At 31.9% G+C, this 19,292-nt stretch overlaps 1 protein-coding gene across 1 annotated transcript; it reads left to right on the top strand.

Moving 5' to 3' along the window:
• The first annotated feature begins 204 nt into the window (after positions 1-204).
• Positions 205-2,074, top strand: LOC133676587 (BAHD acyltransferase DCR-like). Its single transcript, XM_062098276.1, has one exon. The coding sequence runs from the start codon at positions 357-359 to the stop codon at positions 1,770-1,772; it is 1,416 nt and encodes a 471-aa protein (XP_061954260.1). The 5' UTR covers positions 205-356; the 3' UTR covers positions 1,773-2,074.
• Positions 2,075-19,292: the final 17,218 nt, after the last annotated feature.

Below are 19,292 nucleotides of genomic sequence, written 5' to 3'. Positions count from 1 at the left end.
TTTATTATTATTATTATTGATATTATGTATATAGTTTACTTCAAATTCGGTAGTAATTTTGAACCTCTTAAATAGCATGCCTTCTTGTACTAATCCAACACATGCCCCACCATGTCTCCTCTCTTTCCTCTCACCCACCCATACACCTCCTGTTGATAAAAAGGCCATAAACGAATGGATATACGGTGAAGCAAGCGTATTAACAACCACCACGAAACTACCCTCAAGTTCATGAATCCTTCCTCCTACACTCTCGCTATATAAACCCGTCCACATCTCCTCACATTCATACTCTCACGCACACTACTCAGCTGTCCAGTCCACTATCATTAACCTTAAAGGGAAAAAGGAAGAAAATGCCTTCTTCTTCCAACACCACTATCGTCTCAAGATGTACTATCTACCCAGACCAAAAATCCTCAACCATCAAAGCCCTAAAGCTCTCAGTCTCAGACCTCCCCATGCTCTCTTGTCAATACATCCAGAAGGGTGTCCTCCTCACGTATCCACCATACTCCATTAATGACCTTATCAAATTCCTCAAACGCTCCCTCTCCGTCGCTCTTTCTCACTTCCCTGCTCTTGCTGGCCGCCTCCAAACTGACTCTACTGGCCATGTCCATATTGTATGCAACGATGCAGGCGTTGATTTCATCCAAGCCAAAGCAAGACACCTCTCCATCCACACCATTCTTTCTCCAACCCACGTCCCTGAATGCTTCAAAGGGTTCTTCGCAATGGACAAGACCGTTAGTTATTCGGGTCATTCTAAACCTCTGGTGGCAGTTCAGGTCACTGAACTGAAAGACGGCATATTCATTGGGTGCACTGTAAATCATGCTGTCACTGATGGCACTTCATTCTGGAACTTCTTCAATACCTTCGCTGAAATCTGCAAAGGATCTAAAAAAATCTCTAAATCTCCAGACTTTTCCCGCAACACCATGCTTGACTCACCGGCGGTGCTTAAATTCCCCCCCGGTGGACCTAAGGTGACATTTTCTGGCGACGAGCCATTGCGGGAGAGAATTTTCCGTTTTAGCAGAGATGCGATTCTCAAGCTCAAGTTGAGAGCTAACAACAGTAATTTTAGGTCCAATTCGGCAGAGATTTTCGGAAAGCAAAGTAACGACAGTTGGAAAATCGTTAACGGAGAAAGTAACGGCAAAGTAGATCCACTTTTCTTAAAGAACAACGAAACGGCAGAGATTTCATCGTTTCAGTCCCTTTGCGCGCAGCTGTGGAGATCCGTGACACGTGCGAGGAAATTATCGCCCTCCAAAATGACGACGTTTCGTATGGCTGTGAATTGCCGCCACCGGCTGGAGCCGCGGTTGGACCCGTATTACTTTGGCAACGCGATTCAGAGCATCCCAACCGTTGCTTTGGCTGGAAAGCTTTTATCTAAGGATCTGAGCTTTGGAGCTGATTTGCTGCACAAAAACGTCGTCGCCCATGGTGATGGTACGGTGCGGAAAGGTATAGCAAATTGGGAAAAGGAACCGCGGTTATTTCCTTTGGGGAATCTTGATGGTGCATCAATCACCATGGGAAGTTCTCCAAGATTCCCTATGTATGATAACGATTTTGGGTGGGGCCGACCTTTGGCTGTGAGGAGTGGTAGGGCCAATAAATTTGATGGGAAGATATCAGCTTTTCCTGGAAGAGATGGAAATGGGAGCGTTGATCTTGAGGTTGTTTTGTCACCTGACACAATGACTGGTCTTGAAAACGATGATGAGTTTATGCAATATGTTTCAGAAATTGTGTGAGTGGTTTACACTATAGTGAAAGCTCTGGTTCATTGCTGGAAGAAAAGAAATGAAGAAATAAAAGTCACAACCGTTTTGGGGTATATTATCCCGCACAAGAATTGAGGGGCCAAGTTTGAAGGTCATAATTGACTACAAGAAAATTTGATTGATTTGGACTGTTGAGATTTATTTTTCTTTTTTTTTTTCCTTTAATAATCAGCATTTTAAGTAAAAATCCGAGGCCAAACAGCGACGTTTTGGCCATCTAGACAACGAGTGTGTAATTTTTTAGACTTTGAAAGTAGCAGCGTTTTAAGTTATTAAGTTCTTCATGGATAATGATTCAACTGACGATTGAACCCAAGTATTTTGGATTTAGTATTTTGCCAGACCCATGTTTTATTGGGCATCTAATAGCTGAACCCAAGTATTATGGGTCCGGCATCTCGCTAGACCTATTTTTCCTTGGGTTCAGTTGATAATTAAACCCAAGTATGTTGGGTCTGGTATTTTGCTAGGCACATGTTTTATTGGGTTCGGCTAATCATTGAACCCAAGTGTTTTGGGTTTATCATAACGTGAGATCCATGTTCTTTTAGGTTTAGTAGATTGCTGAACTCAAATGTATTGGGTTTGTCATTTCGTCAGGCTTATATTGTTTTGGATGTAATATGTCATCAAACCCAATTTACATTGCATTCAGTTGATTATTGAACCCAATTGTTTGGGGGTCTTGCGGTCTTACATATCACTAAACCCACCTTGTTATAGACTTTTTCAAGTCTAAAAAAGATACATAAAAAATAATTACATTATCAGTTGGCCCCTAAGCCTTTAATATGTATCACACATAAGGGCTTAAGAGGTGTTTTGGGAGACTATAAGTCAGGATACATCCTGTCTACCTTTGGGAAGAGACATTTAAGCCTTTGGTGATTTGAAATGATTTCAAAAGGAAAAGGAAGCTAACAGCTTAGGAATATCACTTGACGGTGTGCAATGAATGTTTATTGGCTTTTAACCTTTCTATAGTTATGATGAGATATCATTTGTCTTTTATTTATTGTCGGAGAAGGAAGGTTGCTCATATATAAAAACCTTCATTCACTTTAAATTGTGATTTTTACTTCTCCTAAAAAATTTCTTTGTTTCCTTAACTTAGAAGGTTCAAGACATAAGAACAAGATATTTTTATCATATATGAATTTTTCTTGTTTAGATAAACCAAATCTCCATATTCTTCTTTTCTTGTATGATTTTTGTTTTGGTTTTTCTTTGTTTCTTTACAAGATTCAAAATGACTTCTAAAAAAAAAGAAGGAAGTATCCCCTAAGAGGGATTTTACCTTGGCGTTAGAAAATAACAATACTCGCTAGAGATCATCGACCATTAGGATTGGCCCACAGTCTAGAATTGATGCTTCTCCACCTCCCCACTCTAGAAGGATGGAAGACAAAAGTCCTCAAGAGGTTGCAAGCCTTAAAAGGAAACAACATGTGCCTAAGACTCCCATTAATAATGTTCAGAGCTTGGTAACTCTAAACCAAATGGATGAGGACAATCTTCAACAACCAGGAGATTATGTGGTCTCGTTACCAAAACATGGTAACCATGTTTCAAAGGTCACCAATAAGCACAATGGAGGAAAATTTTTAATTATAACTCTCATTTACATGTATGAGTTTGGGTACTCGTTTCCTTAACAAGGTTTCATAAAGGAAGTGTTCACATATTACAATCTGATTCCAGCTCAACTCCACCCTAATGAGTGGGCCATTCTATCTACATTCAATAAGTTCCTTAAAATGTTGGATAAGGAGCCTATAGTTTTAGGCAATTTCGCACCCTGATTAAAAGCATTGAAAGGGGGCTTTTATTTCCGTTGGTTCCTTAACTTTGTCAATAAGCCAAATGGACCTATATAAGAGACTTTCAAAGAAACGTCATCCTGCTCGAAGAACGAAAAAGGACATTCAGTGGCGATAAGTTATCATGGGACGGCAAAGCCGCAAGACGATACAGTATCACTTGGGGCTGTACATATTATTAAAGAGCACCCTCAGCGAGTATGAATGACAGGTGTCATAACTTGATTTTTTACTATTTTTTTCTTTCTTGTTTTAAAAATATCCAAAAAGAATCAAAATAACAACAAATATATATATTATGTGTATACGCTGTTTTTTTTTTTTTTTTGCATTTGTAGCGTCTTTTCAAAAAAATTAAAAATTAAAAAATTTACTTTTGACGCATTTAATTTTTAACGCACTCATTTCAAAATTATTAATCAATTTTATTGAGTTGATGTTGTCTTTTTTAAAAAAATATCACAATAAAAAAAAAACATAAACAAAAAATATTTGGATATGGAGACCAAAAATGCAAAGGAAAAAAAATAAGGGACCAAAGTAAATTTTTTTAGTTACTTGAGGACCGAACAATTGGGAAGAAAAAAATAAATTATTTTGCCTATAAATAAGTGGTTGTACGACACACAAGAAAAGGAGAAATTTTAAGGAGGCCATTAATTAAAAAAAAACTAAAAAAAAATACAAAAAAAAATTACTCTCTCCAATTCATATACTCTCCCAAAAATAATACATAGAAAACCCTAGACCTATTATTTCTAAACCCAGTTGCCAACCACTATCCTATCTTCTCCCTAGCAATAACCAACCTAAAAAAATAAGCTCAATAGCCACTAGCATAATATCAGATTTTCCCCTCCCTTAATCCACATCAATCATCTCATAATCTCAGCTCCCCACAAAGGCCTATTTTCTTCTCATTTTCCAGCATCCTCCCTCAACTTTCTCCCATTCTCTCCACAATATCAACACAACCCCTCTTCTTCACTATTAAGCTCACCACTTAACAACTCCTCCATTTTTAGTCGAGATGAATACCGTCACCTTTAAGCAAAAGCCAAAAACAATCATCTTCCCCAAATTTTTCTTGAGCTCCACCATACCAACCACTAAAACCAAAGAACCACCACCTCAGTCAAGAGTTCAATCTCTCTTCCCCACCAACAGTCCCTACATTAGCGACCACAATGCTAACTTCTCTTTACCGTGACCCAACAACATACCATCAATCATATAAGCTCAGCATCACCATCTGTTATACCTAGTTATAGACCACAACCTTTTCTTTAGTTCCATCATCAATCATGATTTCTCTTCCCAAAGAAAACACACACAACTATGACCCTCAACCACCCATCTCGGCCCAAACCATAACCACGACCAGCAGCTTCTCTTCCTTCATTTCCCATGTTGCCTTCTCTTATTCTTCCTCAGCCACTATGAATTACAACAGCTCCAACAAACATTTACAACTTTAGTAAACACTTTTCGACCTAATCTTAAATTATTTTTTAGACAAATTGTTATAATGTTGTGAAATTTGAGATAAAATGCTTTATTGTTTATAATTTTTGGATTGTTTGGACTCTAATAATTTGGTTTGTTACAACCACTCACCAAACTCTAGTTAGCCACCAACAACTACTCTTGAAGGATTTTTTTTTATCAGCAAATAAACTTATCTAATGTTGATTTAAGAGCCATCTAGTTGGAGATTGAAAACACAACAAATATGATGTGCCATAATAACACTTTAGTAGTTAATAAAACCATGCAAGTCATGTTGACCAGTTAGTATATATGCCCTATATCATTGAATTTGTTCAATGTAAACTTATTTAATTATTAATAAAGGCTAATTTATCTTTAACATTCATCAAATATTTGATTTATAAATCTAATATTTAATTAATAAATCTAAAGTAAAGATAAAAATGTTTTGCAAAGAAAATAATAAAATTTTTATAATTATGAGATTCTTATTGCATCAAAACATTATTACTAAATGTTCCTGGTTAATGTTCTATTAAGATCAAACATTAATTAGAGTCATTGGGATTGTACTTATTATGTTATTTCCTTTTGTAAAATAAAATAATTATTCTCATAAGTTAAGATATGAAGTATACCTAGAACTAATATGTAGGTTCTTGCCATATCATATGTACACTAAATAACCTACATGAGAACTAAAAGGCTCATGTGATGGTTGTGCAAGTGATGCTTAAACTTGAGATCACTACGTTAATTTATATATAAAATGTTATATTTTAATCATGTTATATGTAGTCCTAATCAAAGGTAACAAACATGTAGATATTGAGTATAACATAAATTAAATAAAGACATTTAAGTAATTAATATAGGATTCATCACCCTAGATGAATTAAGAAAAATGTTATATCTATTCTCAAATAGTATTAATTATAAATCATTGCGCAAGGTGGAATGATAATTGAAAAGATTTTCAAATCTTATTTAAATAATCAATGACTATGATGTTGAGAATAAACATGATTTGACAAAATAGACACACTTTATGCTATAACATTCATTGCTGATAAAGAGATAATAATTACAATAAGGAATTGATCATTATAAAGTTAAGTCAAACTATTTATGACTTTTCTAAAATTTAAGGAGGTTGCTAGAAATTATATTTGATCTTCAAATATAAATCAATTAATTATTGAATCAATAATAAATTATTTTATTTTATTTAGAATTATGATTTATATTTAAGTCAACATATTAAGAAACCTAATGGGTCACACACATAAGAACCGTTAGTTAAAAATTAAATTGGGATGATTAATCAAGTGTGACTTGATTGTAAATAAATTTTAAAAATGGAGGATTAGAATTTAATTTATACAAGAAATTACAATTCTAGACCTTGAAAAAATCATGTAGGGACTTGATTTAATAAAGTTTAAAAAATTATCCTAAAATAATATATGTGATATTATTCCGGCGGTAAATTGATATTTTGATATTTATAGTGTTTTTAGGTTTTTCTATAAATAGAATGTTATATTTCTTATTCTCTATATAATAAATACTATGTAGTACAATATAGAATACCTAAAAAATATAAAAGAAAAGAGCTAGCACTCAAAGGTATAACAATACCTCTCTTCTCAAAGATTTAAAAGACTTCTCACTAGTGGTTTGTGTGGATTATTGTTAGAGGTCGAATACTTGAAAGACATGTGATTTGCGATAACCCAACTTTAAAGCAATTATTTAAATCCAAAAAGAACATCTTATCTTCAAGTAATCTTTGTATAAACCTTAAATAACTATAGATCTGTCTAATGAGATCTTGAGACTATTGAGAATTTTTAAATTTAATTTTTTTCTGTGTCTGTGTTTTGAGAAAACCAACATGATCAACTCAATTAGATTTAGAATATGAGATAAAATTGATCTCTCATGCAAACACCTAATGGACAAGTATAAGGTTATTTTTCAACAACAAACTCTTTAATAAAATCATATGGAAGTTCTTAACTACATCCATGGTATCACTTATTTGCATAGCAAATATAATTGCAACCCTAACAAAATTTGAGCACGGTCTCACAAAAAGTGTCAGCTACTATACAAGTATACAAATAACCTCAGGCCAATTACATGGCCCAATAGCCTTACTAGTAGACAATTTAACTTGTGCTTAGGTAATACAATACCCTATATCTTGCTTTTAAGCAAGGCAATATCAATCCTTATATACCTTAAAAACCTATTGTTGGATATGAACCGAAAAAAAATTTGATAAGATTAAATCAGTGTAACACTTATGAGAGATGGAGCAAGAAAGCAGGTGTACAACAAGACTTACATACCATCATTCATACTAGGAGTGAGCAAAAAACCTAAAAAACCAATTAAACCAAGAAAACTGAATCAAGAAAAAAAAAATTAACTGATTAGAAAATCCTAAAAAAAATCTGGTTCGATTTGATTTTGGTTTCAAATGCTTAAAACCGATTAAACCAAACCGGTTCAACCAGCACTTTGAACAAATAAAAGAGAGTATAAATAATCTAACCCTAACCTAAACCAAAGTAGCCCCCTCAGCCCTCTTTTCTCTCAACCTCTCATCTCTCTCAAATCCATCCATATATCTTATCTTCTCCTTTATGCTCTCTTCTCTCTCTTAACCTAAAAGATTCTCTCTCTTAACCTAAAAGATCGTTGTTGAGTTGATCTCGGGGTACTTCCTTTTGCTTCTAAAGTAGCTAGCTGAGCAGATCTATTTTCATTCCAATTTCAACCGATTTTCAGCTTCTATTTTCCTTGACACTTTGTTGGGTATATTGGGTTTTTTTTTGCTTTTTCCATTATGTTGTAATTTTAAACTTTGGTTTTGCTTGTATGTTAAATAGAATTCAATCAGGTCTTTAGACCATGTAAACTGGAATAAGTTCCTGAATTTTATTTTTCCTGCCATTTTTTCTTTTCTTCATAGTTGTATATATATATTTTGCTTTTGTTCATGCAGGCTGTAAAAATCATGAGGTTCTGAAGAGGAGTTAATAATTGTAAGTGGTATTGATCTCGATCATTTTATTGGAAAAATTGGATAAAGTATTGTTTTACACGTTTGGAAACTGATGATTCGATCTATAGACTTCGGTTTGATTGATGACCTTCTCCTAGGCTTATACTTATAAGTTTCTTCTTGGTTTTACCAATTTTTGAACAACATAAACCGAACCGAACCAAAATCGATTGATTTGAACCGGTTTTGATTTAGTTTTGGTTTTGAATTTTAAAAAATAATAATTTTGATTTGGTTATTTTTTTCAAGTGAAAACCAAACTGAATCAAACCAAAAATGATCAACTCAAATGTATACCCTAAATAGGTTGATCAACTCCATCCAATTCCTAGAGAAATGAACATTATTTATTTCAAATAGCTCTCTTGGAAAGATAATGAGTCAACAAGGGAACATATCATTAAATTCACTTATTAATATGGTGATGGTGTTGTCAATCCCTTAATAAAACTAAGGCTATTTGGTTTTTCATTGATCAAAATGCCTTCCATTGCTTCTCTGTATTGTAATCCAATTCCATCAATAGTTTAGGGGAAATAGAGACTTATTTTCATGATCACTTTTACAAAATAGAACTAGAGGTAACATAACCTAACTTGACCAAGATTTTCAAGACCTAGGAGAATCCATAGAAAGTTGTGCACTTCACTTTAGAACTCTAAAAAACAACAATACCATAGTTATAACAAAGTAGGAATGTATCAAGTTAATTCTAGAGGGGATGCAATGGAATATTAGAAAGAGGTTTGTTGAAACCAAATATATTGATATTTATATCTTCATTGATTATGTTGCTCGAGAAAAAAAAAACTAGTAGATAATTATAATTGATTTGCAAGGCTTTTATCTACCTCTACTTAGAATTCAATTGCTAATTATAGTTTATCCTCCATGAAAATTAAATAGCATGTTGATTTGGATTGCCTGAGTTATCGACAAAATTAACACTTATCAAATTATAAAAAAAAAATGCATGACTTGATTATTCAAATTATTGGAATATTTTAAAATTATTGACACCTTTTGCAATCATAATAGTGTCAAATTTAAAACACTCTAATTCACATTTCAAGTACATACTTTCTTGCTTTTAAAGATTTATGTATAAAATTTATTTGTAAATTTGCAAGGATTATCAATATTGTTTTTTAAGAACCACTAATAAATACATGTGGTGAGAATTTATTTGCCAGCTTGCAAGAATCATGAATATTCTTCATAAAAATGTTATTGTATAATATATATATATATATATATATATATATATATATATATATATATATATATTCCTACTCAGATCCCAGTAATCTGTTTAATACGCTTTGTTACTTTGGTATATATATACTTTGGTATACTTTGGTAAATAGTAACAGATCCCAGTAATCTAATAGGCTCTGTTAATATTTACCAAAGTATACCAAAGTATATATATACCAAAGTAACAGAGCCTATTAGACTACTGAGATCTGGGTAGGAATATATATTACCAAAGTAAACAAGCAAATATAACAGAGCAAAGACTTCAGTATGTGGCGTTGTTATACCTGAGAATGATCTAAAAGATCGGGTCACAGGTTTCCAGCCCATATACTGATTTTATAACAGAACAAGAACAAAGAAAAGAAGCAGAAAAGCAGATTTCTGATGCGAATGAACAAGGCAAGACAAACAATGTCAGGATCCTTGATCAAACACACAGCATACTTAAATATGACAAGAATAAAAGAATAAGAATAGAGATAACAAAATGTAGATAAAAATAAGATTAGCTTACTTAAATTTGTAATGAAAAATAATACAGGAGATATTGGTTACAGAGGAGAATGGAGATGGGTTACAGATATGGGTTACAGGGGAGAGTAAAATTTTCTAGGAAAAAATTAGTCTGCCTTCTCAGGATTTTGTAGTGGCTTTTTATAAACGAATTGGCATGGAAGGGGCCAAACTATCCTATTGAAAAAGCTTTTCAGCACCCATGTGAACCCATGTGGTATTGTATGTCTTGATTGGATGATGACAAAATGGAAATTGTCCATGTTTTTAGTGAAGCTTTCTTTGTTGTCGTCTTGCCACCGACACTTGATTTGGTGGTTTGTAATAGCAGGTAACATTTATGGTATGTCTGGGACAATTAAAGACGAACTGTCAAAATGTTGTAGATGTATTTTAATAGCTTTAAGAAAATCTGTGTGGTTTTCTTGGATTTGTGTTTGGCTGGTTTTTGTAATTTGGTAAGGTTTAAAGACTGGGTTTTTTAGTTTTAAGGTAGTTGAGGTTTTAGTGTCAACTGAACTTGTAGTAGTTCTTTGTGTTTGTTTCTCTAATCGTGTAAGCTGTTTTTCCAAGATATTAAGGTTGGTGTTTGTAAAGTTGTTTTGGTTAATGATGTGTTTTGTATTGGAAAGGGTGTCATCAGTGGATAATTTGTAAGGAGCTTCCTCGACAGTCTGGTTATTATGGGTTATTTGGATATTTCTCAAAGGTGGATGTTCAAACTCAACTGTAGGTCCACCGGTGAGGTTCCATATAGGGGTTTTTGACCTTGATGTGACCGGGCATGCATGTTTAATGGATGAAAAAGGATATAGAATGTGATCTTCAGATACATAATATAATTCGAACCAATCAAAAAATAGAATATGTATTTTGTGTAACTCAATGAAATCATAAAATTGTTTTTGGATTTCACTTCTGTGTTCGAGAAAGTTTTGAAAAAACCAAATTCGTTTTGTAGAGTTACAGGCCGAATAAAAATCCTTAGAGAGTTTTGTCAAGAACAAAATGTTTTTCTGAAGTCAAAACATTCAGCTCGTTTTGGATATTTTCAGTAATAGCTGAAAAGGTTGGTGAGGTTGGAGGAGATGGTTGCTCAAGGTTTGTATAGACAGGTTTTGGTATATTGGTAGTATAGTCTGTATTTTGAAAACTAGGAGAAGGGATATCGGATGTAGATTTTCTTGGAAGGTTTTCGTAATAAGGGATATTGATAACAGAAGGGATTTTGGAAATTCTTCCCAGATCTATTGTACTGGAAGAGGAAGAGGCTTCTAAAAATCTGGAACTTGTAGAGTAGCGGTGGAAGGACAGTTTGACTTTTCCATCCGTGTATTGGGTAATATTTTTAATTTGGATATTGGGTTGAGGTGGTGGTGGTATTTCTGGTGGTGTTGCACCTTCAAGAATCCAATCTTCTGGTAGGGATATATCTTTCCATGGGATTACTTTTGGGACAACAATGTTTGAGCGGGATAAATCTATTTGTAGTAGAAGTGTTTCGCCTTTTTGAGATTGGAATTTGTGTTTGCTTGCAAAGGCTGAGAACATGGCTTTATAATGGATTTTGAATATGAGAGCAACATGGATAGATCCTTCGAGCATGTCGTAATTATAGGTTTTTATTTATAGTAGCATACTTTGCAAGATATTTTTGTCTTTGAGAAATATGGTTATGTTTGGATAACAATCAAATGATACCAAACCACTGCAAAGGCTAGACTCAATAGAATTGAGGAGAGAGCCTTGGAAGTTTTGAAATCTAGCATCACGGAGTATAGCTAGAATGGAGGTGTTTCAGCCTTCTTTTGTAAGGGGTTTTATTCCGACCTGGACACGGCCAACATGGATATATTTATAGTTTCGGGCTAGATATTTTTGTAGGGATTTTTTAGAGAGGAGTTGAATGGTTTCAAAAGGTTTGGTAAGCTGAATATCTCGTTCTTTAGTTTTGATATTAAAATCTGTTTTGAAAATATCATATTTAGATTTTTGATAAATCTAAGTTTGAGAAATTTTTAGAATTTTCCAGTCATCAATATTTTTTGTAAAGTCTTCAATAGTTATTTCTTCACTTTCTACTATCCTTTTGTTTTCAGAAGATTCAGAGGTAGAGAAAGCTGAAATAGAAGTAGTCCTCTAAAAGACGAAATTCATAGAAAGAAAAGATAAACTAGGAAACAGGCTGCAGGTTATATGGATTTATTGCCCTAAAACTCAGACGAGAGTTACACCATTCAGTTGCATACCTATAGTCTAATGGTCTCTTGTTCTTCCTAAGAATACTGACTTTTATATTATTATTCCTACCCAGATCCCAGTAGGCTCTGATACCAGAGTGTGTGTGTGTGTGTGTGATAATTACAAAAAAAAATTATTAGTTTAATATACTTTGTAGTCAATCGGTTAGTTACATGTGACATTATTATATTCATGTAAATACATATTTATTATTAATAAAGGCTTAATTTATCTTTAATATTCATGTAATATTTGATTTATGAATCTAGGGTAAAGATAAAGTTCATGAAACAAAAATGATTTGTAAAGAAAATTATAAAGTTGTTACAATTATGACATCAAAGAATTGTCTTAAAATGTTCTTGGTCGATACTCTCTTAAATACTAGACATTCATTTGAGTCGTAGAAACTTGTATTTATTATGTTTTTTTTTTATGATATGAAATAATTGTTCTCATAAACTGAGGTATAAGGGATACCTAGAACTAATATATAGGTGCTTGTAATAAGATATGTGCACTGAACTGACCCACATAAGAATTCTATATTAGGATATCACATGTGTCTATAGAAGGCTCGTGTGACGGTTGTATAATTGATCATTAAACTTAAAATCACTAAGTTATCTTATATAAAGAGTGTTATGTTTTGATCACGTTACACGTTATCTTGGTAAAGGTAACAGATGAACAGACTTTGAATATAACATAAACTATATGAAGGTATTTGAGTGATTAAGAGATGATTCATCACCCTACGTGAATTAAAGAAAATATTCCACATGTTCTCAAATACTATTGATTATTAAATCCTTGCGTAAGGTGAAATGAGATTTGAAAAGTGTTTTAAATTTTATTCAAATGATCAATGACTATAATGTTGCGAACAAATATAATTTGACATGACAGACACACTCCATGCTAAAATGTCTAAATCAGAACATTATTGATGAAAAGATAATAATTACACTAAGAAACAAGTTACTAAAAGGTTAAATCAAACCACTTATGACTTTTCTAATATTTAGAAAATCATGACATGTTACTAGACAGTGTACTTGATCTTCAAATATAAATTAATTAATTTTTGAATTGATAATAAATTAATTTGTTTGATTTATTTAATTTTATTTATTTAAAATTATAGTTTATATTTGGGTGAACATATTAGGAACCTGATGGGTCACACACATTACGAATCATTAGTCAAAAATTAAATTGAGATAATTAATTAAGAATGACTTAATTGAAAATAATTTTAGAAATTAAATACTTGAATGTATTTAATTCAAAGATTATAATTTTAGTCCTAAAATAATCAAGTAGGGACTTGATAGATTATATTTCTAAAATTATCCTTAAATAATATATAGATATTATTTAAAGGGCAAATATTTTTTTTCTTTTATTTATAGGGTTTTTAAGATTTCTCATAAATATAAAGTCATGCCTCTTTTTTTTTTTTAAGTCACAAAACAAAAAGCTACCACTCTAAGCAAAGCAATTCATCTCTTCTAAATATGAATTTAATAGATTTTTCACTAATAATTCATACAGATTACTATTAGAGACTAGATAATTAGATGGTTTGTGATTTGAGACAACCTAACCTTTAAAGAGTTATTCAATATTAGAGAAGATTTCAGGTAATAAATCTTTAAACAGCTCTATATCTGTCTAACTGAATCCTAAAAACTCTTAAATAATTTTATTTTATTTATTTTTATTACATATATAATACTTAGAAACTAATAAAAACCTTTTATAGTTTAATTATGTTTTCACTTTTCTTATATATTTTAAGAACTTACGCTTTACATCATAAATTAAAAATAATTTCAAAAAAAAATTAAAAGATAAAATTGCTCTTACATATAACATACATGAAACGAAACTAATCGTAGCAACACTCAACTCTTACTCTCTTTCACTCATCTTTTCTCTTTGTTTCTAAATACAAATTACCAATTCGGTAACAATTTTTTTTTTCTTTGGTGTTGTGGTTATGAAAACATCCACAGAAAAAGTTGAGAAAATTGTGGAAAAACCAAAAATATTTGTTGGTAACAAAATCAACACTGGGATTTCTTTGTTGAACCCATCTGTTCTTGCATGGATGCATTTTTTTTTTTTGTTAATTATGCAATTTCCATTTTGGGTTTTGAACCAGATCCATTCTAGAGAACTTGTAGTGCTTGAATGGGGTGTTCTTGGTATTCTTGTTCAGGAGGAATTTTAGTGAACACTTAACGGGAATTATTAGAAGTGTTTGTAAAGTTTATATTCATGGAAATAATAAAAAGGGTGTGTGTGAATGAATTGTTTGAAGTGATTTTGGCAATAATGTGCCTTGGAGATGCAGATTTGTCATTGTGAGAGGAAAATGCTTGTGGCAGTGTACTGGGAAAGTTTAATTTCAGTCTGAGAGAAGAAAATGGTGGACAAACCCCCTCAGATCTTGTTTCTAGGACCAGATCTTTATTCCAAAAGCTGAAATCGTTCAATCAACCTTATGATGATAGCAGACTGTGAAAGGCGACTGCTAATCTTTAAAGCTACTGATAACAAAAAATTGTACCTGGCAAAAAGTGTGGTGGTCCAGTGAAGTTTTGATCATCATGCCCACCACCCATATTCCCTGTGGCTCCTATAGCCTGTTTCCCACCATAAAGAACAGATCCTCTTCTATTTCCTTGAATTATGTCTTTTCCCTTTTCAACCAATGCAGTTCTGGATTACTTGATTCCGCAGAAGCCTCTGCCGGAACATAAAGCTTGTCAATTGCAACAGAGTTGGGTATATTCTTCCCCCCGTACCAATGCTCTGTTTGTGCTTTCACCACTACCAGCACCATCAGGGACGGAGCAAGAAAAAAAAAATCAAGGGGGCCAAATTAAATAACGTTAACAGGAATTTTTTTTCTAAGACTTTGTTTCAAAAAAAAAAACTGAAAACTTTAAGGAAAAGGCTGGAAAAAATTTTCCTTATAGATATCGGGACTCTTGCCAGCCCCTTGCATCCACCACTGAATACCCCTTGCTAAAAAATAAAAGTAAAAATAAAAAAATAAATTTGTTATATAATACTATTTATTTAAATAATATTTTATTTTTATTTTTATTTTTATTTTTTAATAGTTTTCTTTTCTTTGGTTTTTTTTATTTTTTTTATTCAATATTTAGTATTAGCTTTATTAGGGATAGGGCTTCATATATTTTTTTTTAATTAATTTAGCTTTTGATTAACTTTGTTGACTCAAATGTTTTTTATATAATTGATTTATTTTTTTAATTCTAAAAAAATAAGATTACTTACGATATTTTAAATCTGATGCACATGTTACTTGTATTGCAAGTCTTTCAATGGAGGAACCTGCTCAGGTTTTTATATGCCCATTGTAATATAAAGCTTGCATGGTGGATTAACTAGAGTCATAATCATCGGTTTACCCCGATAACTTATGGTGTGTAGCACATAACTTGTATTGATGTCAACTAGAATGTGTTATTTGTAATCGAACATCATATCACCTGATTAGGGCAACATAACTCAACCATCTTAAAAAACCAGTGGGAATATTAATTTATCATCATTATATGGAGCCCACATTACCTACAATATAAATGTCAAAACAATAAAATGACAGTAATAGGTAAAAGTTAAACTGAATTACAAAAAATGTTGTTCAATATGTACCTGGAAAGGTTACTGCCTATCTATCTCGTTTTGGTAAAATAAGAACACATTTGTGGAATTATTATCAAACACCCTAATCATGTACCACCTAACATTACAAATCATACGCTTATTAACAATTGTTTTTGTCACATTTACACGAACACAATGTAATTGCATATAATTTTGAACATAACATTACTTGTATTCTAATAAAAGCTTAAGCGTAACCTTTATAGTCTGTGATCATCATAATTGGCTTATTCAGAATCTGGGAATGACCCATAGAGAGATGCTCTCAAGACTATAGCTATGTCAAAAAAACCATTGAGTAATTTTTTAAATTTATTATAACTATTTTAAATGAAAATGAAAATTTATTTCATTCATACCAATAAAAGTAGCATCCATCCCCCAACCTAATTTGCCTCATTCATGCATGCAATGCATAGATATTTTTACAGGCATGCCAATATAGCAGAACCCTAGCTATATATGGGAATCAAATCAAAATCCTTAAGAAACATCGGATAAATAAGTGACACATATCTCTTAGACAAATATGTGAACATAATATTGGCAAACATATGCAATATATATGCTCTAACATACCTATAATAGCTTCACATTATCAAACAAAGATTTACAAATAATTGACATATAAAAAAATCATAATTTAATGCATACTTGTACAAGATCTCATCATCAGCATCCTTTGATGTTGTGGTGAATGTTGTTCTAAGTCATTTAAGGCATATGTTATCCCCCCCTAAATTCATTAAGAAGGGTGCCACTCTATATACATGCTTAAACAACACAATATGATCATGTACCTTTCTAATATAATTTCTCGTCCATTAATGGACATACCAAGCATAACTACTACATTCTATAATATGAGTGTCATCTCTTCATTCTTGAGGTGGAACATATGTGTCTCATGTCATCATATCTCAATAATGAATGTAACAAAATGTGATCAAGCTTTATGTGTTTTAGATAACTAATGTATAAGAATCCCACCTAGGAACACGAATGATTTAACCCAGTCATGTAATTTCATCAACAATATAACATATCATATTCAACAATTTAAAACATAATTACATTTAAGTTAAACTAATCACGATATAAAAAATAAAAGTGTTAATTAAAGTTATTAATCATATTATTTGCAATTTATACAAGTAAAATAGACTTACAATGACAACTAAAACATCTTATCTTTTCCTATCCTGCAACCGTGGGATAAAAGTATTAATGAGCTCAATAGACATGCCTTATGACCTTACCTATCCGAATGAAAGGTCTAAATCAGATGAACCGGACAAGTCAACCTCGGCTTATAAATGCCTCTATGAGAAGATGACTCACCACCTTGCATGCGCAATATCCTAAGTAAGTGTACCTATAAGACATAATGTAATATTAGATAAGTAAAATATTATACTCATCGACCATACTCGAGTTTTCATCTAGATAGACATGCTTTTACTCGAGTTCTAATGCAATCACTTCATTTTAGTTCATCATGTAATATAGATAATGCAATACCATATGTCAATCTATATCTTCAAACAACGTAATAACCATTAACAAATTGGGTGTAGTCTAGATGATTCTTAGTGCAACATGTAAGAATATTTGAACATGGTCGATGGAATATTTGACATTTACCATATATGCAAGTTTTATCCCTCAATCTAATTGTTTGCCTAACTTATTTGACTACACTCGGTTTTATAGGTGTGTTAACCTGAAAAACTTAACATTCAACATCGAACAACATTGAAGTGTGATCTCTCGATCTATCCCTACTAACTGTTAATTTAACTTGTACCACTAGAGGCCATATTATTTCATTTTAATGAAATTAGTTGCTTGACCTTATCTTATAGCCTACTAGCCTAATAACTATTACACTTATAGGTTATCAATTGAACTAGAGCAAAAACAAGCATTACATAAGCACTTTTTAGGACATGATTAAAGGCTTCTAATAGATTGGTTTCATATTGCCATACCCGTAACCACTTCATAAAAAAGTTCTTATTTTTCTTTTGATTCATGCTCAAACCATTCTTGATATGTTAGGTCTAGCTTGCATATTCTCAAGAACCACACATCAAACTTACATCTTAAAGGTTCATAACTCGTCTTCATCAAATCTTTAAATTTGTGATTGAAGTTATTGATGAAATATTGAGCATGATATTGATGATATCCTAAAGGTTCTTGCAATATTTGTGCGATTCCATTATTAATTTATGCATATGTATTTGATATTATATAGATGTTAGTTCATTCAATGGTAATGTATCGCTGCAAACAAATTATGAACCATCTCTAGTTGTAATTTTTTTTTCAACCACTGCAAAATTCTAAAGGAATATCCTATTATCTACATAAAAAACAACTGCAATCAATAATTTTCTATTATATCATTCATACAGATGTGTACCATCAATACTATAAGTAACTTATAATACTTAAGACCTTCAATTAAAGGTCCAAATGACCAGAAAATCTTTTTCAAAAACCAATGTGCTATCATCAAAATCTCCTTTGTGACCCCACTCAACAATCATTCCAAGTTTTGATTTTTTTGTTGCCAACAACAATCTTGACAACATTTCAAACGACTCCTCATGTGAACCAAAAAGATGCTCAAGCACCTTCTGTTTTGCAACCCATGCCTTGTCGTAGTAAATTTTATACTTGTAATGCAATTTTAGTTTGTTTCACCATCATAAAAAGGTTATTTATCACAAATATTGAAACAATATTAGCAACAAAAGTTTTCATGATATTAATAGTTATTTTTAAGACAAATATGGCGGTACAAGTGTAAGGCCTTTTTAACCTTACTATCTCATATTAATCCAATCTTTTATAGTACTCTATATATAGATATTATTAACATTTTAGTGCTTGCACACATTGTGATTAAGCAAATGTGAAGGTTGACCATTGAACTCGATATTATAATGAATGTTTAATATATCATCGCTTAACTACATTAACTATATCACTTTTACTATTGAATGTTTATCCATCTGCCAATATTATTGCTGAGCATCATATGTTATTTTAAACTTAATGGATATGGATCACAATTCAACCTAATTCATGTCATTTTAATTTTCAATTGAATGAAATCAACCCTAATTGCATAAAATCACAGCTAATTTAATACAATTCAATCATAACCTCAATTTTAGCAACTTAGCCAAAACAATCAACACAAAACATAATTGATCATAATTCAACCTAATTCATGTTACTTTTACACTCAATTACATGAAATCAATCCTAATTTCATAAATTAATATCTATTTCAACGCAATTCAATCAAACCTTAATTTCAAATAAACCTAATTTTTAAACTAACCCTAATTTCAAGCAAACACAAAT

The sequence above is a fragment of the Populus nigra genome, chromosome 17 (assembly GCF_951802175.1).
Source record: "Populus nigra chromosome 17, ddPopNigr1.1, whole genome shotgun sequence".
NCBI lineage: Eukaryota > Viridiplantae > Streptophyta > Magnoliopsida > Malpighiales > Salicaceae > Populus > Populus nigra.
Note: the sequence above shows the minus strand (reverse complement) of the source record. Positions and strands in the feature narration are given on the sequence as shown.

Coding starts and splice junctions, on each gene's coding strand:
- LOC133676587 (XM_062098276.1), top strand. CDS start 357: ATGCCTTCTTCTTCCAACACCACTATCGTCTCAAGATGTACTATCTAC.